This window comes from Scatophagus argus, chromosome 22 (genome assembly GCF_020382885.2).
Source record: "Scatophagus argus isolate fScaArg1 chromosome 22, fScaArg1.pri, whole genome shotgun sequence".
Lineage (NCBI taxonomy): Eukaryota > Metazoa > Chordata > Actinopteri > Scatophagidae > Scatophagus > Scatophagus argus.
In genome coordinates, this window is record NC_058514.1 from 16,227,877 (window position 1) to 16,250,544 (window position 22,668).

The window sequence follows — 22,668 nt, forward strand, 5'->3', positions numbered from 1 at the left end:
CCTGTGGAAAGTGTCACAACGGAAGCATGTGTGATCTACATTTCATAGCACTTGCTGAAACGTCGACTCACTTGACAGAACACCACAGAACCATTTGGAATTGGGAACTGATCTGCCCAAATCACTTTGAAAAGCAGCAAATCTCCGATAAACAAAGAGTGATGAATGCTGTTCTGGAAAGCCAAAGACATGTAACAAAAAAGTTCCGTTGACTGTCTGAGAGAATTTGACAATTTGACTTTGTTTTTTGTTTCTCTCCATGAATTTACACACTAATAGACATGCAGCAGTAGCCCACTACAAGCTCATGGGATTTTACAGATATTGAACTTCACGTGATTGTTGCGGCAATCTATTGCTCTCTATTGCTCTCTATTGGTCCTTTTACCCCTCTGTCAAAATATTCACTGTGAAGTCAAGACAGAAAGTTTCTCACTGGAAATTATTGACTGGAATTATACATGTCAACACTGTGATTATATTCAATGTCACCAGGAACTACTTATTTTCTTTTATTAAAATCCTTCAAAATGTTTTGCATGTATGAATGTGGACAGACATGGTTGTAAATGGCTACTTGAATGGTTGGAGGAATTACTAGCTTAGGACAATTGCAGTAGCATAAGCTAGTAATTCTAGCAATGCAAAGTATCCATGACGACAGGAGTGATATTTGATTGACGAACCAGTTCACTGCAGTGGCAACACAATCTCAAACAGCTTGGCTTTGTGTTTCCACATGGCTCAAGGCTGGCAACCAAAAGGGAGGCCACACACAGATATAGCGGTTAAAAAACCCCAGATAAACTAATTTAATTGCAAAAAGTAATGAAGACAGTGGTTACCGGTAATTGTTTGTATGTGTACCTAGGAGAGGATTCAGTCATGTTAGAAATGTGTGGGTGAGTGAAAATATAGTGTAAAGCAAGATGGGCTGAGATGGAGTCAAGCTTTTAAAAAGGTGGCCCTTTTTGCCTTTCGACAGGTCCAGTCCAGAACGGCAGATACAAACTGACAACCTTCCCAACTCCACCTAGCACCTCCCAGTGCCTCCAACCAGCAGGTAGAGATGGAGGACTCATCACAGTTTTTCAATCCACTGTTTAGTCCACCAAATTATACATGCTATATGACTTAAATCTCCTCTGCCATCACTTTGATCTTGTGCTCCAAAAGTTTGATTTTCTGTTTTGGTCCATGGCTATTTTTGACTAAACTCACATTTTTTAAGGTATTATGTAAGGGTAAATTTCAGGGCAGGTGTTTCTAAATAATGCCTTAGAGTCTTAGAAATCTTATAAAACAAGGACTACTTGTCACCTTCATGCCTTCTTTCCCCAGGCCATAATCATCAGAAACAAAGACATTTAACACAAACCCTGTACTCAACATTTAAACACTATGCTATCTATCTAATCTAATCCAATATCCTGTAAATCCATTGTCCAACAGATTCAATTTATCCTATTGATGTATTTATTTAACATACTTTTTTTTTTTTTTTTTTTTGAACTGGCAAACATGTTGGTAGCACTGGTAGTCATGGCCTTTTTGATTATTCCCTTTTAGACTGGTGTCTTTTGTTCTTTGATACATTTTTCTTTTGTAGTATTATGCAGGCTCAATGCACAATGCCTCCATCATCCTCTGGTCATCCATCTTTTCCTCAATGAAGGCTTTTCTTACCCTTTTATTCTGCCACTTTTTCATCTCAAATGCCTTGTTCTCCACACATACAGCATCTTATTCACTGTTAAAAGGCTTTTCTTTCTTTTTCAGCATTCTCCTTCTGGAAAGCCTCCCTCATCCTCTCTAAGCCAGTCTACTTTTGAATGTAAGCCTTCCTTATCATTGCCTTTTCCATCTTGAACATCCTCCTGTCATTAATTATAGCATCATTTTCAGGCTTTCTTTTTTATGCAGTGTGCCCTCAGTTCTTTGTTTAAGGTTTCTCTTTCCTTTTTCATGTTATCTGTCTCTACCTGGAAAGCCTCCCTGATCCTCTGTCTAACATTTCTTGATTGTAGCCATCTCTCATCATGGCCATCTTTTTATTTTCCATATCGAGGGGCTTCCTTTCCTCATGAATCCTTTTTACTGCATCAAAAGCCTTCCTTCCCATTTGTTTTGCTTCGTCTTATCTTCAGTTCTCTATTTAAGGCCTTTCTTTTTCATTTTTTTTCATTCTCCATCTGGAAAGTATTCCTCATTCCTCTCTCATCTTTTTTAGGTGTGTTTCTTCATGCAAAAGGTTTCTTACATTTTTCTTCACCAGAGATGTTTTGAGTTTTTATTTTACAATTTTCATTCTTTCATGGGCCACGCTGCACTTAAGTCTTGCACCTGCACCCACTGTTTTGTAGTTTATCCTATCTTTTATTGTGTTTTATTTCCTCATGACTTTTCCCTGTTTAATTCATATATTTTGTGTGTTTCATTCTATGTTTATACTGCATTTTCAAGTGGTTTTTCTTTCTTGTTATTATTTTCAACATCGTAGTTAATACTGAAGACATCCATGCTATGAAAGAACACGTATGGAATTATGTAGTAAACAAAAACCTGTTAAACAACCCAGAATATGTTTTATATTTTTGTCCAAAGTAACCATATTTAGCTTCGATCACAGCTTTGTACACTCATGGCATTCTCTTATCAGATTCATGAGGTAGTCACCTGGAATGGTTTTCAGTTCACAGGTGCGCCTTGTCAAGAGTTAATTCATGCCATTTCTTGCCTTCTTAATGTTGAAGAGCTAGAAGCGAATCACCTGCATACCCACAACCGAGGCAGTGGAAAGAGTCAAAAAACGACTACAGCAGGACTTTCGGATGAGAGATGAAATGTCTTCAACAACCTGAAGATGTCTGGCTGCCTTTGCTTCTAGCACTTCAACTACAATAACGTGGATGACTGAGAACCTGCATCGACATACTGCCTTCGTAATGTGCGTCAGACTATCAGCATTTAGTGCAGAGGAAGGCTTGGTCCAGAGTCAATAGCCCTATTAGTGCTACGACAGCTACTGTACAAATCCATATCATGGCAAGAAATACTCAGTTAGGTAAAGAGAAAAGACACTCTGTCATTACTTTAAGAGATGAAGGTCTGTCAATCCAAAAAAATCTCAACAACTTTGAATGGATCCCCAAGTGCCATCGACAAGACCATCAAATGCTATGATGAAACTGGCTCTCCAGCCTGAGAACAGCACCTCAGATTAAAGCCCACATAAATGCTTCTTGGAGTTCAAGTGGCAGACATATTGCAGGAGCCACAGTTCATAGGAGACTGTGTGTGTCAGGTCTTCATGGTCGAACTGTGGCAAAGCATAAGTATAAGTATAAGTATAAGAGACTTGCTTCGGCCAAGAAACACAAGTAATGGACATTAGGTCAGTGGAAAATTGCCCTTTGGTCTGATGAGTCCAAATTTTAGATTTTTCGTTCTAATCCTCATGTCTTTGTTAGACGTAGAGAGGGTGAACAGACAGTTCCTGAATGTGTGGTTCCCACTGTGAAGCATGGAGGAGGTGGTGTTATGGTGTGGGGTTGCTTTGCTGGTGACACTGTTGGTGACTTAGTCAAAATTGAGGGCACACTTAACCAGGATGGCTACCATAACATTTTGCAGTAACATGCCATCCCATCCAGTTTGCATTTAGTGGGACCATCATTTGTTTTCCAACAGGACAATTACCCCAGACACACCTCTAGATAATGTAAGGGCTATTTGTCCAAGAAGGAGGAGAGTGATGGAGTGCTACATCAGACGACCTGGCCTCCACATTCACCCGATCTAAACTGAGATGGTTCGGGATGAGTTAGACCAGAGAGTGAAGGAAAAGCAGCCAACAAGTACCCAACACCTCTGAGAACTCTTCAAGATTGTTGGAAAAGCATTTCAGGTGACTACTTCATGAGGCTGCTCAAGGTGCCAAGAGTCCCAAGAGTGTGCAAAGCTGTCATCAAAGCAAAAGGTGGCTACTTTAAAGAATCCAAAATATAAAACATATTCTGTTTTATTTAACACGTTTTGGTTGACTACATATACATTACAATGTCATAATTTCATTGTCTTCAGTATTAATATTCAATGCTGAAAACAATAAAAATAAAGAAAAGCCATTGAATAAGAAGATGTGTCCATACTTTTGACTGGTAGTGTATCTATCGGTTATAAAGCACATTGTAATGCTTTATACAATTATTATTCACATTATCAACAGGATAATCTGTGTTGGCTGTGTGGCTGACCTTGTGTCAAACTCACAAAAGACCTTTACTGGTTTTCATTCAGGGGAAAATGTTTCATTTCAGTAAATCTTCTATTTTTTTTTCCCCCATTCAGATATTTCATTAAAAGACTGAAGACAGATCTGAGTGATCTTCAAATGTAAAAACCTGCTAACCTGACAAGAGGATGAAAGAGTCTGAGCGGGGTTATCAACACAGATGCTATAGTAGAGAAAACACATTTTAAAAATGTAGTGCAACACATATCAGTCTAGGATCATGAACACTGAGAAATATGAAGAAATAAACTATATTACCTGTGAGAGTATTGTAGACTAAATGGTTCTTACCCCCTTTTGCTTTAAGAAAAATTGTTGTTGTTATAAAATGTAAGACCTCCACTGCAGTGACCTCAGATGGCCACATGGTGACAGCATACACCATATTTTCTTGGGCGGTTTTACACGCGTGCAGAACCATGCTTGATACTCTGCACCTCTTTTGATGAATATTGAGGTTGTGTGTTATCAGTTCATCTCTGGTCAGTGATCAGTTCACGCCATAGCAGGACACGGTATCATACACACTTGCAGTCTGATGCGATTTAATTCAGTGGCTCTATTGTAATTAATGAATAATTAAGAACTTTATTTTAATGTTAAGATTTGTTGTAGTCATCTTTTTACTGGTGTTTGTAGTAGTATTCTATATTTGATAGCTTTTTTCTGCTGGAAAGCCATGCAATACTAATACTAACTGATGTGTCCAGGTCCACTGTAAGAAGTCTGACCAGGATATGTCCTTTAACTCACACATAGCTCAAATTTCAAGGACTGTCTTCTTTCATCTTTACAACATCGTAAAAATTAAGCATGTTATGTCTCAAAAACCTGCAGAAAAATTAGTCCACGCATCCAGGCTGGACTATCGCAACTCCCTAATATCAGGCTGCCTCAACAAGTCCCTGAAGACTCTCTAACTAATCCAGAATGTTGCTGCATGTGTACTGACAAAAACTCTTATTAGAGACCATATTTCTCCTGTACTGGCTTCTCTACACTGGCTGCCTGTAAAGTTTAGAATAGAGATTAAAATTCTCCTCATATACAAAGCCCTAAACGGTCAGGCACCATTTTATCACAAAGAGCTCAGAGTAGCTTATTGTCCAACCAGAACCCTACGCTCCCAGGATGCAGGGTTACTAGTGGTTCCCCTTCAAAAGTAGATCGGGAACCAGAGCCTTTAGTTATCAAGCTCCTCTGCTGTGAAACAACCTTCCAGTTTTGGTCTGGGAGGAGGACACCCTCTCTATGTTTAAGAGTAGAGGTAAAATGAGTAAGATAAAGCGTATTAGAACTGGCTTAGGCTCGCCCCTAGTTATGCTGCTATCAGCTATATAGACTGCCAGGGGATCTCCCATGATGCACTCTCCCCTCCTCTAACTCTCCTTGTACACACATTCATGTCCCACGAATGCATGTCACTTACCTGACTCCTTTCCAGGAGTCCTTTCTCGTCTCACAGGTTCACATGGATCGTGTTTGGACCTCCTGCTGTGGTCCTGCTCGACACTGATGACTGATGATGATGTTATTACCACTTAATCATATTTCTATATTACTACTAGTGCTTCTACTACTATCATTATTATTATTGTTCATGTTGTTTTTTTATCATTCCAGTAATCAGTTATTATTGCTATTGCAATACATCTGTCTGTGTGTCCCCCTCTCTAGCAATCTCTCCCTCTCATTCTCCTTCTCACTCTCTCACTCTTCCTCTCTCTCTCTCCCTCTCTCTCTCTCACTATTTCACTCGCAACCCAACCGGTCAAGGCAGATGGCCGCCCACGTAGAGCTGAAGTCTGCTCCGAAGTTTTTCCTCGCCAGTGTTGCTAAGTGCTTGCTCATGGGGGTTTTGTCGGGTCTCTCTGTATTGAAAACTAAATTTAACAGTTTAGTCTAGACCTGCTATAAAACACACACAGTTTTATAGTTTTTTTCATGAATACGTTTATTGATTTTTCAGCTCCCTTATATAAAAAAAACCCACCCCAAATAATAAAAGAATACAACAGCACCATCAACCCCAGATAAGTTTATTATGAAATGTAGGAAAGGTGTCCAAATGTCATCGAAGTCTCACAATCCCACAGCGAAACAGAGTGCATATTTCTCTATCACATTTAATACAGTTGTCAGGAATGCCTGTGCTTTACAAGAGTGAAGTATGCTCTGAATAACCATTTGTACAGTAACAACCTGAACCTGGTGTTAATAGTCTGAATTCATTCTAACACACACACCTCCTCCCAGTCCTCCACTGAGATGCCTATTTGAAGATCATTTTTCCATGCAGAAAGATATGAAAGAGAACTTTCTTTAGAGCTTGCAAACAGTATATTGTAAAATTTAGATAACTAACCTTTATTTTGTAAATGGTTTATTGCAAGACCCCTATAGAGGACAGTGGAGTCTGTGTATAGACTGTAAGTCTGTGTGTTTATAAAACTTCTTATTTATAGATACTTAAAAAAATGTTTCCTAGGAATGTTATATTTAGCCACTTGTTCAAAAGACATCAAGGTACCATCACTGTATAGGTCTTTTATAGGTCTTTCATCTTACTCCTGTATTCGTCCAGAGTTTAAATCCCATGTCAAATCTCCCTGGCTTAAAGTTATTATTACTCCAAATTGGAGGAAAAACAAGAAATCTTACAGGATTCCTTTAAGAAGACACGAACCTGATACCAGACTAATACAGTATTTCTAAGAAAGGGATTTTGAGTGTTTTTTTTATTTGACTCTGTAGAGTCTCTATAGAGATATAGCTGTAATATTAATTTTAATAAATTGTTTTCTATATTCATCCAGGTTGGGATGTCTATAGTTGAAAAGTAGTATGTGACTGCACAGAGTTTGGCTGCCCAGTAATGAAGGTTCATATTAGGCAGTCTAAACCCACCTCAGTTGTATGGGAGGTATACAGTAGGAGAGATAGATATAACCTGGGCCTATTACTGTTCCATATAAACCCAGTAAAACATTTCTTCAGATTAGAAAAAAAAACCCATCTTTGGTTGAACACACGTACAACAATTCAATTCAATTCAGTTTATTTATATAGCACCAATTCACAACTAAAGTTATCTCATGACACTTTCCAATTAGAGCAGGTCTAGACCAAACTCTTTAATTAAACTGTAATACAGAGAACCCAACATTCCCCCTTGAGCAAGCACTTGGTGACAGTGGTGAGGAAAAACTGCCTTTTAGAAGGCAGAAACCTCGGAGCAGACCCCGACTCAAGATGGGCGGCCATCTGCCTTGACCGGTTGGGTTGAGAGAGAGAGACAGACAAGGACACCCAGCAAATTACATGCAGTGAACACAGACACACACTGCTACTGTCAGGCGCCCGGGGAGCAAATCAGGGCTTAAGTGCCTTGCTCAAGGGCACATTAGCCTGCTAATTGGGTTTGGGCTTCCACTTTTAGTATAAAAATGGTGCCACCATTGACTGGGTCAGTAAGATGTGGAGAACACACATGCGACTAGAGACTTAACATGCAATTGCCCATGCTGGTAATAGAGTTAAAGGCGACTGGACGTGAATGAAGATGGGGGAACCCAGTTTGACAAGTTTTGTCCAGCCGCCCGCAATCCCTCAGTCTGCCTGCAGAGTGGCAGCGGCGGAGGAACACCGGAAAAACGAAACAATTTTACCGCCACAATGCAGAAATGAAAGTGAAAGGATTTTATTGAAAGGTAGCGGCTGTTTGGCTGTTGCTTGTCTTGTTCACCGACAACAGGCTACATCTTTATCAGAGACACGCCGGTGAGTACAGTGAATGGCGTTTGCTGTGTTTACACAGGGCGCAACTAAAGAGGGAGGAGGAGCTTTGTCCACTGAAAAGGCTTTAGTGAAGTTTAACTTTGTCAGTCCTCCGAGCTGTAGCCCACTTTCTCAGAGTCAAAGGGCATATTGCTATTCAAAGCACTCCCAGACTGAAGAGGCAAAGCAAAGGGGCCGCTTGTGTTATCCGACCACATTTACTATACACATTACTATATATATTATATATCATATTACTTATCTAGAACACGGATTTATTGATTTGTTTTTTGTTGTTGTTTCGTGTTTTCCCGTAGAAGCGCATACACTCTAAAAAGTCTACATTTTCTTTTAAATTTTTTTTTAATTTTTTTAAATTTTTTTTGCAAATTCTGGAATTTATGTTCTGTTATTATTATATTAAATCAGGTAAATAAATACGGGTCGGGTTTTTTTTCATATGTATAAGCCTGTGTAGGTATATATAAGAAACGCTATTGCATGAAAAGTAAGTAACCTTACTTTCATCAGTAATAAAGAGGGTCAAATAGAAGTATCAGACATCCACACAGAGGATCATGTAAAATAGCAGCTGTCTTTATTTAAGGAGGGAAGCCTTCAAGGAATAGGCACATATTGTGAGGTACTAGAAACTAAATTAAACATATACAGAAATGACACACACAAAGGCAACATACAAGGAAAAAATGTGATGTGTGAAGTGTAACTTTTTAAACATTGAAAATGAGGTGAAACACATTTTTCTTTTCTTACACCCACAAAAAATGTTTTATTCGTAATTGTACACGAATTCTGATTAATAAGGAAAAACTGTTTAGGGCTTCACAATATACCAAGACATTTCATTTAAAGTGTTAAATTGTGCAGCCTGATGAGGATCAGTGTGCTCAGACTTGTAGCAATTTAGCATCTAATATTGAAGAGAGTCATGGCTAATGATGTTAAACAGTATGGAGGGAAGGGGAATAATGCTAATAATACATTTTTTTCTGCTTTTGGTTTTGTTTTCTAGACATGTCTGCTGCCAGCAGTTTCCTCTCTGAAGAGCAGCTTCTGTGTTCCATCTGTCTGGATGTGTTCACCGAACCAGTCACCATACCATGTGGACACAACTTCTGCAAGAACTGCATTACATCCCACTGGAATATTAATATCCAAAGCTATTGTCCCATGTGTAAAGATGCCTTTGACAGAAGGCCTGAGGTACGGGTCAATACCATCTTATCTGAGGTGGCTGCTCAGTTCAGACAGTCAGCTATAAAGAGAACTATTAGCTGCTCAGTGCAAAAACGTGCCACCTCAGGAGATGTTCTTTGTGAAGTCTGCACTAAAACCAAAATGAAAGCCCTAAAGTCCTGTCTGGTGTGTTTGACCTCCTATTGTGAGTCTCACCTGGAGCCTCATTACAGAATTCCAGGCCTGAAAAGACATGAGCTGATTGACCCTGTGGAGAACCTGGAAGACAGAATGTGTAAGAGGCATGATAGACCCCTGGAGCTGTTCTGTAAGACAGATCAGATGTATGTGTGCCGGCTGTGCATCGCCACAGATCACAAGAGACATCACTTTTCTCCCCTGAAAAAGGAATATGAACAAAAGAAGGCTGCGCTGGCGGAGAATGAAGCTAAAATTCATCAGATGATCCAGGAAAGACGAGTGAAGATTCAGCAGATCAAACAGTCGGTGAAGCTCAGTAGGGAAGATGCAGACAGAGAGACAGCAGTCAGTGTGCAGGTCTTCACTGCTCTCATCCAGTCTGTTGAGAGGAGTCTTGCTCAGCTCACCGATGTGATTGAAGAGACACACAAAACAACAGAGAAACAGGCTGAAGTCCTCGTTCAAGAGCTGGAAGAGGAAATCTCTGAGTTGACGAACAGAAGTGCTGAAGTGGAGCAGCTCTCACGCACTGAAGACCATCTCCAGTTCCTCCAAAGCTTCCCATCCCTGAACCCTGTTCCACCCACCAAAGACTGGACAAAGGTCAGAGTGCGCTCGTCTTATGAGGGGGCTGTGAGGAGAGCTGTGGCTCAGCTGGAGGAGGCACTCAGTAAAGACGTGGGGAAGATGTGTGCTGATATTAAGCTGAAGAAGGCTCAACAGTATATGGTGGATGTGACTCTTGATCCTGATACAGCAAGTCCATATCTCATCCTGTCTGAGGATGGGAAACAAGTCAAGTGTGATGAGATTCAAAAGAGTGTCTCTGACAACCCAAAGAGATTTTCTGTTTGTAATGCTGTTTTAGGAAGTCAGAGTTTCTCCTTAGGCAGATTTTATTATGAAGTTGACGTTACAGGGAAGACTGACTGGGATGTAGGAGTGGCCAGTGAATCGGTCATGAGGAAGGGAAAAATCAGATTGTCCCCTAAGAATGGCTACTGGACTGTTTGGTTAAGAAAGGGAACTGAGTACAAAGCTCTTGCTGGCCCAGGTGTCTTACTCTCTCTGAAGTCAAAGCCTCAGAAGGTGGGAGTGTTTGTGGATTATGACGAGGGTCTGATCTCATTTTATGATGCAGATACAGCAGCTCTCATCTACTCCTTTACTGGCTGTAACTTCACTGAGAAACTCTACCCATACTTTAGTCTCTGTGGTATAGAAGGTGGCAAAAACACTGCCCCTCTGATCCTGTGTTATACAAATTGAACTTATCCTTTGATTTCCTATTAAAATATCCACGGGCATTAAAGGAATACTTCTCAATGTAGTTATAGCGATCCAAAGCTGAAGTATAATTCTAATCTTACTGACAGTCAAAGAAAGATCCAGAAGCAGGGGAAAAGGGTACCTTAACTGCATTTTGTAGGTTTGGTGTTCTGATTATCAGTAATCAAGGACACCAATAACATTCTTTAGAATTGATATACATTTACAGTAGAAATTAAAATCTTAGTCTCAAAATGTCGAATAACCAGTGATTTAAAGTACCTTTTTTATTATTATTTTATTTTAGTTCCGTGCTACTACTACACTTCTACAGGCAAATATTATATATTTTACACCACTGTTTGTTTGATAACTTAAGGTACCCATTACTTTGCACATTCAGATTATTCAGTACTGATAGGAGTTTAGTCAGGTGTAGGTAGGTGGAGAGAGCTAACAGTATGTGGCTAGTTAGCAAGAGTCCAAGTATAACCGGTTAGCTCAGTGCCACAGTGCTGTGCTTGCCTTGTGTTTTGTTGGGATGGACTAGTGTGACTAGTGGGACTACTGCTTTGGCTGATGTCCACAAGAGAGAACTCTCATCAGTAACGAGTTGCTGCTGATTATGTTGTCTAAAGTTACTTAACAAGCTACAATACATATCAATACTAATATGCTCCCACTTTGAAGTATGGGCTCGATTGACTCCTGCTGAGTCAAGAGTGACACCTAATGGTAAAATTTGGTATGCTGGTTTTGTCCAGTGTTCCTTTACACAAAGCAGGCTTGAAAATTTACAACGACTGACATAAGAGAGTGCTGACCACAGAGATGATCTGCATCAGAGCCAAAGTAGCACATTTTTCAATTAATTAATTTTGTTGCCAATCGCACAAAAGGTTGATAATCCCCCTGCTTATCCCTAATCATTATCAGTGGATAATTTTAAGGTCTAACCATTTGTCTTGAAATGCTTGTATCATGAAGGGTCACAACTTCATTTGTTAAAGAAATACATTTATAGGTTTAGGTTATAAGTTTTGGGCTGATGTTTTCCAGAGAATCATTGTTGTGACAAAAGCATGGCCAAAGTTGACACTATAATATGGTCCTGTCTACATTGCCTTTTTAACAATATCATAAGTGGCTTTACTTTTTGCTGTTGCCAAAAAGGTGATTTTCACGAAATGGATACCGTAGTATTGTGTTATCCTTTTAACACTGGTTAAATACCCTGATGACAACTGCTAACTAGAAAGAGTTGATTAATGTTGGTGCTCTGGGGGAAAACAAATGTGTTTGTCTGTATACTGAATGTCTCATGTAAACATTATTTGATGTGTATTCATTTCAGCATATTCATTTTGTTTTTGTATTGTTTAATTTGTTGTCTGGATTAGTAGGGTCACAGAGCTTTCATAAAGATGTAAAAGACAGCATCAAATTTACAGACTTGTCAAACGCAAGATGGACATGTTTATAGTCTTACCTTGCCCATCACCTCTAACAGTCATGTTATGCCAAATGTGCCAAACTATAAAATAATCCAGGTTGATGTATCTATGATGTGTATATGTATGAGACATACAAACCAGGACAGTATTGGTAGAGATCATGGTGGGAGGTCTTTTCTTAGAGACAAGTGGAGGAGGCACCAAGTAAGAAGGTTGGGAATCACTGACCTATTGCAAACGCTAACCCCGACCAATGACAGAGGCATGCGACAGGAAACGCATAGCAGGGGGGAAAACATTATTCAAAGGGAGAACAGACTTTGACACTAGACAGGCAGTCTAACATACACAATCTTGGGGCACAGGTACACATTAATGAAATGCATTTAAGGGATTATTAATATTTTTAGATATTTGTGTTAATTCAGTCAAAATGTCCATGTTATGTTATGGTACTTGAGAGGGTTTTTTAAATTTTTTTTATAATACTGTATGCTGTCGTTGAGTATGCCGGTTAACCGCATGATGGTCTTATGTTCTTATGACGTTCTCAAATGTGATGTATATATACTTGGTTATGGATAGAATTTTTCATTTTTCATTGTCTAGCAAGCTGGCCTGCTTGTCTTTTCTTGAGGTCTACATTTGACATTTTGTGTAATTCATATCATCAAATGAAATTAAAACACAAATAGTGGATGACATGAGTGTTAAAAATTGATTTGTTGTTTGTTTTTCTAACTTTTGTCTAAGGATCAAATGCATTATGATCATTTTTTGAAAGAGCTAAAATTTAACACAAAAAGAATACTTGATTTTTTGCTACCTGGTGGATAATGCGGATGTTTCATGATGTCTGTAGAAGAATGAATAAATAAATGTTGATTAGATTCTAAACAAATAAATAAATTTTAAGAATGAAAAAGATAATGTGTGATTCCGATTTTGAGAGACTTCATACTTGAAAAAGGCAATTGAAATGTAAAGGAGATATCATAGAAGATACCCTACATATCATATGGTATAATTTCTGATATCATAGGGGTTATCATACCGTCATGTTAAGAAGTAGCTTCAGCGAGTGTAGTAGCCCTTTAATGCTTACGTCTAGCTCTTGTCGCTTAGTTTAAACGTCACACGCGGAAGTACCAACATGGAGGACGGAAGAGAAGCTTCCACGAATTCAATTCTGAAAGATGGTAAAAACAACTTCATAAACAGCGGTGCTAATGGAATATATATGCAAAACATATTATGAACAGCTTTGCCATTTTTTCACAGTCGTTCCGCTGCTAATTACTGAAAAAAATCCAACAAAGCACTTTTCCGACCGAAAGGCTACCACATCTCTTCAGATTTTATTATGACGTGTTTGTCTCTGCTAGTGAAATTCACCGAAAACGTTTTTCAGGCACCGAAGATACATTTTTGTATTTGCACTACTATTGATATCATTGGTCTAACCTGGAAATTACGTTGGTGACAGATTAAACCAAGAGACCGACTAGGTGGACAGAGAGACAGCAAACTGTGCAGGACTTTGCTGCTCTGATGTTGATGTTGAAAGAGGTCTTGCTCAAACTTGACTGTCAAAGAAAAGCAGAAAACAACAGAGAAATAGACTAAAGACTTCATTAAAGAGCCGGTTTTGCTTTGGTTTATCTGCAATACACCGCATGTCAGATATTAGGGAACAGTGTTTTGTTTTAAGCGTGAACAACATACGGAATTGTTTGGGGGATGTGCTGCTGTGTTTCCAGAATGCTACACTGATTTCCTGGCAGAGGACTTTGATGTGAAGACGTACACAGCTCAGGCTATTCACCATGCTGTCATTGCTGAGCAGCTGGCCAAGCTGGCACAGGGCATCAGTCAGCTGGACAAGGAGCTGCACAGCCAGGTACTACTAACCCAACAGACCTCAATAGAGCCTCATGAATATTCGTGAGTCAGGGCTTCATATGAAACGATTCACAATCCATTAGTCATCTACTGGTAAATAAGTGCACTGCAAATAACATGAACTTGGAAATTCTACATTAAACGCAATGCTAGACTTGGTATAGCATGACACAGATGTTGGTCAAAGCTTTTCCTGCCCATATAGACGATCTCTGATTTGGATGTGTCATTCTGACCTGGATAATTAGTTGATTAATACGTTTGTGGATCGACAAAAATAAATCAGTGGTTAGTTTGTTGATAGATTATTGGTTTTGAATAATTCTTTTAGGAAAGAAAAAACTCTTCATTCAGCTTGAATATTTTCTGTTCTTCATTAATCTTTTATAATAGTTGACGGAATATTTTTGGGGTTTAAACATCTCTTTCGAATTTTGGTTCATATTTTCGCCTTTTTGACATTTAGTAGACCAAACAGTTAGAAAATTGGAATTGACTGCTCTCTTTAAATCCACCCATACTGTAACCCACATGTTTAGTATAAACCCAACCAAAGTTTTAGCTCTCTAAAACATTCCTGGTGCAAAGATGATAGTTTCCAACCAGTGCAGTTATCAGTACTTGCCTTCACCTGTGCACCCATGGGCATGTTGTTCTTAAAATGTGGTTAAGTCAGGTGCATTGAAGGCTTTTTGCTATCATGACACAACAGAAAGCGACTGTGCCATTGAACAGCAAAAACTTGATATACAGTCAGCGGCACAGTGTTTTTCTTTAAAGGTCACGGCTACACAGCACACATACTTTGTGCTTTTTACACACTGGTGATGCAGCGATTCGTCGCTGACAGTTAGAGAGGCTGCATTCAGTAATTTTAAACATCTAAACACAGTAATGTCACTGCAGCAAATGTTGTGAGACATTTTATTATCTGGGCTGTGTAACCTTTTGGGTTTGCAGAAGATCACAGAACATTAATTAACATTAGGTCCTGGCATATACCGTCTGCATTTAAATAATCAGTAAGTAAACCTGCTGTGCCTCAGTGGCACAGCATCTCTCTTAAATGGGAGATACACTTGGATCTCTGCAGGTCATGTAATTAATATTTTCCTTATTAATGATGTATTATTTCACCCACCTGCAACCCATCTGCTTTTAAACGCAGTGATCATTTTTATGAGCCTGCCTGAATGATCCATGGACTGAGATCCTTGCATCACACTGACACAGAGCAGCTGTGGCTTTTAAAGGGAATGGGAGATGATTGGCTTCATTCAGGTTCTATGAATAATTAAGGGACTAAATACAACGCCTCTGTGCCTTACACCTTAGTTTTTTTCCCGATCAAAACAGTGTACCCTAATGTATCAGTGCCATGCGTTGTGTTTTATCCTATGAAATGCAAATAATTTCTTCTTCAGTTACAGCTGGCATAGTCTTAAAGCATGGTTTTTGGAGACTGACTTTTGTTTATTTATTTTACAGTGAAATTAAGTAGAAACTTTTGACTTGCTGAAGAAACACAATGATAACAATAATAGGTGCCCCATCCATATATATTTATATTTCTTCTTTCCAGGTTGTGGCCAGACATGAAGATCTACTGTCTCAGGCAACTGGCATAGAATCTCTTGAAGGTACAGATCTATGTATTCATTATGCTACCATTATATAACTTAGAGAACGAATTTTACAGGAACAGCTTCATGGATGGTTTAGAATGATTTATGTATCTTCCTGTCTGCCTTTGGGTTCAGTTCATTTCAGTGTGCTCACCAAATCAATTGCAGACATTAGTAACTTGCCTGCAATAAGTAACCTTTAAGTAAAATAACTCAATTTCCTTAATTCAAGTTATGTTATTTCTGAATAGTGAGCCTAGTGTATGCAATGACCATTTTGAAAACCTGTTGGTGCACTCAGGCATGCAATAAATCCCACATGTGAGTTTGAACATGAATGCATCTTTCACTTCTTATCAAGCAGCCAGTGGCTTCAGTGAGTGTACAATGAAAATAAACCTATTAAAATATTACACTATAAAGCATACTTGTGGTGTGGTATTGGTAATGAGCACAGATTGATTTGAACAGTCAAACAAATTCTTGTGTGCATTACTGTGTTTTGTAAAATGTTTAATGGAAGTTTCTACCACATTGCCACATTGATCTTTTTGCCAGCATGCTGTTTTCCTGGGACATGTTGTCCTAGAGGTTTCGGGTTCATAGAGGTTCATTTCATCATTTGAATAATATTCAGAACCCAACTGTCAACTTTCAAAACTCACCAAAAATGTTGCCACTGGCAGATTGATGCATGTGGCAAGGCTTTTTAAAAATGGCCTGAACAGTAGCCTATTGCCAAACAATGACTATTAGATAATGCTGTATAATAATATTTGCAGAATTAGCCATATGACCTGTTTTTCAAACTGTTGCAGTTCTTGGGTTTTACCACAAGAGAGCGCCAACGTTCCTCAGATGAAGTATGCTAAGTAGTGCAAAAAAAGTTGTTGTTGTTTTCAGGGGTCCTTCAGATGATGCAGACAAGGATCAGTGCTCTGCAAGCAGCTGTTGACAGGTAAATAAGTTTTGTTGTGGCTTTAGTGAGGTTGGATGTATTTATTGTCAACATTAACTTGGATATGTTGACTTCAGTACCTGATGCTAGTAGACTAATGCATTAAATCTTTTGTTCCATGATCCTGTTGTCTGCATCTCAGAAACATTTCAAAGACCATATATCTTCAGCAAAAACCTGGACACGTACTCACACCTTCAATAGCTTTTTGCTGTTTGTAAGAATTCCTTGTCCCGTTTACAGTTGTTACATGTATGTCTTTGCAGGATAAGGACAAAGATAGTTGATCCTTACAACAAGATTGTGGCCAGGATCACCCAGCTTGCCAGACTGCAGGTAACCATCTACAACACACTTCATGATGGTATTATATTAACTTTCTTGTGGATAGACAGTAGATAGACAGTTCTTTGCATGACAGTCTTATCAAAAAGCATGATTTTACATTTGCTTCGAAGCTTTCTAAAACCCACAGAAAAATCGACCCTGTGTAGGAGAGAGGCTCAGCATTTGCCCACATGCAGGCAAGAGGTTTGTCGTGTGCGAGCTCCAAGCTGCTGTGTGTGCATGAACAAGCAAGCACATGTGCTCATAGCTCAGCAAGAACACTGGGATTCAGTTCTACTGTTTGTATAGCCAAGGGAATCATGATTAAATATTGATGAAACAGCGGCTGTAAAAAGGTCAGCGTGATTCTGAGGTCTCTCTCCTGGACTAATGGCTTTGTGTCCCTCAGATTGTGTGTGTGTGTGTGTGTGTGTGTGAGAGAGAGAGAGAGAGAGAGAGAGAGAGATCTCTCGGTCTTGTGTCTGGCCTGAGCCTTCAGTACGAGTTGGATTTGACTCAAACAGCAGTCACTGGGGAATCCAAGGCCTCTGTTTCTCATTTCCCCCTCATCAACAAAGCAGAGGGCCTCATTCACTAATATGTGCATGGAAATGGTTTTACTTTGCACACAAAATAAGTACTCATGCAGAATTCCCATCAGATTCATGACACTTGCGCATCAACTAGTATTGTTCCTATCAACATGTGAATGTTGTGTGTATTGAAGCCCTTTTGATGGGACCAGTGTGATAAGAAAAATATTGTTTAAGTCATTATAATTAAAACATTTCTCAAATGAGTGACTTTGTTTCCCAAAACACACAAAAGCACCTCTAGCTGGCGATTGCTGAAGTGAAAAGACCCAATCTGGGCTGTGACCCATGTTAAAGCAGAGTGGGGCTCACCTGGGGTGACATGTGTTGCTGTTGAACCCTCTGGAGGTATTGTAGGCCCATCAGTGAAACACCATTTGAATTAGGGTGACCACCTGATGACATCAGTGAAACGAATACCCCTACTGCCATTCAAAACAATCAAAGGAGTACAGATTATTGCACAGTAACAGCAAGCCCTGTGAGCTCAGCTTAATGGTGACTTTGGAGCTCATTATTTTGACATAGAAACAAATTCAGAGAAGAAAATATTGATGATAGCAGATGCACTTTGAATGAGTCCCATTGTTTTCTCTCATTACATTACATTTCCTTATCTGCCTCAGATAATAAACGTGGACACACCGACTCTGGAGATATCTGCACAATAGGACTGGCCGGTTTCAAATGAATCAGACTCAACGTGCATAGTTTGAGTTTTGATGTAATCCCCACCGTGTATACAAGCTAATTTGAGAGATACTTTGTTATTTGTCTCTTTTTCCTGTTTTGTCTGAATATTCAGGAGTGTGAGTAGCTCCATGGTTACAATATGAGTTGGCATAGCAACCATAAAGCGTAATATTTTTCCTCTCCTGGCTTTAAAAAGAAGCATTTACTATAAATAAGACTGTTTGGCTGAAAGTACTATGTGTAATAATAATACAAGTACAATTTGCATCATTTTAGAGAAGGCTATGACCTCAAATTCTGACAGCTCTAATTTGAAAGTGTCATGAGATAACTTTTGTCGTGAATTGACGCTACGTGAATAAACTGATTTTAATTGAATTGAAAATATTTGATTAGATCAACTATCTATCAAGAAAAATATTACCTTCTCTGAATTGTATGTTGTATATGCAGTGAATGAGAGTATTAAATGTAAGTTGGATGAAATATGAATAAAATGAAAAGATGCTTGAGAAATAAGGCAGCTGATATGGAATAGGTTGTAATTTTAAAATCTCCTAAAGGATAACAAAATTGCTTTTCAGCAGACAAATCCTATGTGAGACAACATCAGCAAATACAAAGGTGAAGCAAGTGGCTGCTGTGCTGCTCCCAGACCAACCTCAAGTTCATTTGATGATTATAATGTGATTCTTGCGTGGTTTTTCCAGGGATATTTTCTTTCCACATGCCTGTTACTTCAAAGAGACTAGCCAGTGCAAAACACTGACTACCCTACCATCTTGTTTATCACGCTTGCTCCCTCTTATTCTGCTCCAGGTGGCCTGTGACCTGCTGCGGAGGATCATTCGTATCTTGTACCTGAGCAAGAGGCTCCAGGGTCAGCTGCAGGGGGGCAGCAGGGAGCTCACCAAGGCTGCACAGAGCCTCAATGAACTAGGTAAGGACATGCACCTTTATTTTCCAGACCATCAAAGGTTTATCGCTAAACCACAGACCTTTTTAACCGAATAAATTAAATACGGATTACATAAACATATCAAACCACATTTTACCTAAAAATAACTTAAGCATGAGTACGAAATACACTTACTGGAATAGGTGAGCTGTAAAAATTAGTTTGAGTTGTCCCCAAGTAGCACAAACTGTCAAACACAGTTTTTTTTTTCTTTTTTATAACTTCCCTTATTATTTCATGCAGACATTGGAAATAACTGAGGTGTTATGAGCCAGACAGTGGCTGGCTGTACTGTCTAGTTTGGATGTTTTGTGGTCTACATGATTATTGGAAGTGGGTATCATATAACAGCTTCAGTGATGACAGGGCTGTTGACCTTTAAATCGCAGTGTGGTGCCTGCTGTGTCAGCTGTAGGATGCACGGCATCCTGCTCGGGAATGGTTCGACAGAATGAACACTGTGAACTTCAGTATGCGTTAATATGTTCAAGAGCTGAACGTAAACATAAAAATGCACTCATATTTTTTCAGATTTAGGACTATTTTTAGTAAATCTGCCAAACTCATGCATACTTTTATACTGTATCTATTCACCTTGAATATTTAATTCCTTGTTTGTTTATCTGTGCAGCAGTTGGTCTGAATTTTACAATGAAAGCGTACAAAATTCTGCAACCGGATGAGGTTTTTTTTCACTCCAATTTTGGCTTCTTTGTATCTCTTTGTTGCCTGTCAGGAATAATTTAAAATGGTCAAAATCAATATTATCTTGTGAACTTGTCTTATACTAGTCTACAGTGAAAATTAAAGGATTTTAAGAGCTTCTGCTTTGCTTGTAAAGATCTGGAACAGTCTTTCATGTAGTATTAGGTCAAGTCTTACCTTAAATCCCAGTTTACTGAAGTACTCTTTGCTCTTTCCTGGGGGCTGCTTGCCTCTTAGTTAGTTAGTGATGTGTCATTTTTTTTTCTAGTGGGATTTTGTGATGTGATTTCATACTTTACTTATTAACCCTGTCTTGTTTAATCAATTTTTGTATTTATTTTTGATTTTTTCATTATTTCCTCTGTCCCCCTTAGAGGACATCTTTCATTGATGACTATTGTTTACTTTTGTTCCCAGTTTGATATTTTAGGTGATTTAACCTCCTTCCTGTAGAACTCATTTAATTATATCTAAATTTGAACTTAGGAAAAACATTTGAATGTATTTGCCAAGTAAGATCTTTGATCATCCGATGATAATTAGAGTTGGTAGTTGCTCTCTGCTTTAGTAGCTTGCATGGTGTCCACCTTTGACCAGGCATGGTATTGCACACTGAATGTGCAGAACACAGTGGAGAGGCACTTGAGCACAGTGTGCAGACCCACTTACTAACAATTTACTGCAAGGTCAGTGCACTACAGCTCATAAGATCATTTTAAACTGACTGTTAGAGGAAATTACCTGCAATGTGCATAACACTGAGTAAGGAATGGCTCACCTCAAAAGCTCTGAGAAGTTTTGAAGGACCACTCAACACAGTGAAGTTGCCCACGTCTATGTGCAAACGGCTCCAAAAGAAACTCAAAGCACTGAACCTTAAAGTACCGTATCCACTTAATTACAGTTGCATAATGTCACATCATGACCTGCAGTCATAGAGCAACATAGTCAGAATTATTTTACTAGTCACCTGTCAAATCTTCAGTGGTGTTTTAGCTCTGGTTTGTTTCCTCACGTTCCTCACAACCATAGCGACAGTAGGTGTCTGTGGCATACTTTGCTATTCCGCTCTCTTCATTAGCCACTCATGTGCTTCTACTGGCTGGCAGCCAGCCCAGCATGAAACACCCTGTGTAAGCTTGTGAGCTGGATGCTGCTGCCCTGGGTTTTTACAAGAGGGGCTTGTCTTGCAGGTCAAGACAGTCAACTGAAAAGAGCTGCTACTTCTCTTTGTGGTGTGTTGCTCACACTGTAGTTGCAAGAACATATATTCTTCAAACTAGATTTGTCAGTAGACATTACCTATGTTATTTTTTTCTGATAGTGGCCATTACTTCAACTAGATATAGATATCATATTGATTCAACTATTGGCTCAACTCACGATTATGATACTACTGAATAAAAAGCCCATCCAATACAATACATAAATCATAATGTTACATCTCACAATGAAAAACCTGCCATCATAAAACAGGGCAAGATGAGAAGTGAGGATAACAATGCACATCTTAAGTCACTCTTTGGAGGTATTCGTGGTGCTACACATGTTTAAGCTTGAGAGAGAACTTGAAACCCTCCACAGTTTTGCACTTCCACACAGCTGCTCAGTCTCTGTCTTTAAGTTTGCATGATTGTGATAGAAATTGCAGGCTGCCTTATTCCATCAGTGGAAAGGTGAGCACGGATAAATGTTGGACAGAGTTAGAAGATCAGATAAGCACTTTGTGTGAAGCGTAAACACTCTAGTTTTCTGCACCAGTGTGGAAATACCTCATGTCAAGGAGGTAATGACACCATGAAGCCCACTTCGACCCTTTTCTCTGTAGCTCTGCATCATAGACTTGGGCTCAGTCCCTTTGTCAGGATTGTTGTGTCTAACTACGACTGGATAGGTTCAGAGGACTGTGTGACCTTCTGGTGTCAGCAGAGGAAAAGTGATATTGATGCATTGCATGTCACCGCCACCAGTTATCTTTCTGCCATACTACCTTTAGTTATCACAAGCCACTAAGCGTGACAGAGGGGGTTCACAAGGACAAGTGTTTTCAGAAACCTGTGCCTGCTAGCCTGTGACCACTTGTCATAATACACACACACACGCACACACACACACAGGCTGACACACATTCCATGGCTGCAAAGAGCTTTTAAATGGGGTCATTGTCCTCAGTGTTCTGCGGCACAGCAACAGACTCTTAAAGGTGTTACAGTGTTGGCTTTTGCTCTGGTTGTTATCCAGCAATTCCAACAATTTCTCAAGTGGGCTTTGCTACTTCATATTTTGTTATGGTTCATACTGTGGGGTCCTGGAATCACTTCAGTGAGGTGTAAAGAAGAATAGTCGATTAGTGGCGATTCTTTTTCACGGAGGTTACCTTCATCTTTAATAAAATACACAACGTAGACACTATATTGGTAAATTTCAAAGAAGTATGGCTATATGGATTGTGTTGTTAATCAGTCAGTAGACTACTTTGGTCCAGACTGAAATATCTCAACAACAGTTGATTTGAATTTCCTTATACTGTCACCATGAGGCTGGCATTCAGTTGTGAGCAAACTGTCTCAACAACTATTAGATAGATTTACCAAGTCGGGTTCAAATTTTAGTTTGTTCAGCACTTGGGGTTATGACAGAATACCTGAAACTAATAACTTTATCACCAGCCTCAGCTGTTTAGCAAACGTTAGCATCCTAGCATGTTAAGCTGAG

General features: G+C 39.2%; 2 protein-coding genes across 2 annotated transcripts in view; both read left to right on the forward strand.

Moving 5' to 3' along the window:
* Nucleotides 1-7,791: 7,791 nt before the first annotated feature.
* LOC124053388 (zinc-binding protein A33-like) lies at nt 7,792-13,106 on the forward strand. Its single transcript, XM_046378485.1, has 2 exons — nt 7,792-8,074; nt 9,105-13,106. The coding sequence occupies exon 2, from the start codon at nt 9,107-9,109 to the stop codon at nt 10,736-10,738; it is 1,632 nt and encodes a 543-aa protein (XP_046234441.1). The 5' UTR covers nt 7,792-8,074; nt 9,105-9,106; the 3' UTR covers nt 10,739-13,106.
* Nucleotides 13,107-13,252: 146 nt separating this feature from the next.
* Nucleotides 13,253-22,668, forward strand: part of cog5 (component of oligomeric golgi complex 5) — a 59,634-nt gene continuing 50,218 nt past the window's right edge. The window contains exons 1-6 of the mRNA XM_046378484.1: nt 13,253-13,391; nt 13,953-14,092; nt 15,677-15,734; nt 16,623-16,677; nt 16,944-17,013; nt 19,110-19,230. Of these exons, the coding sequence (XP_046234440.1) occupies nt 13,346-13,391; nt 13,953-14,092; nt 15,677-15,734; nt 16,623-16,677; nt 16,944-17,013; nt 19,110-19,230 (490 nt within the window). The 5' untranslated portion in view covers nt 13,253-13,345. The remainder of the gene's footprint in view (nt 13,392-13,952; nt 14,093-15,676; nt 15,735-16,622; nt 16,678-16,943; nt 17,014-19,109; nt 19,231-22,668) is intronic.

Excerpts from the sequence above, each read along its gene's own strand:
- LOC124053388 (XM_046378485.1), top strand. The coding sequence starts at position 9,107 with ATGTCTGCTGCCAGCAGTTTCCTCTCTGAAGAGCAGCTTCTGTGTTCC.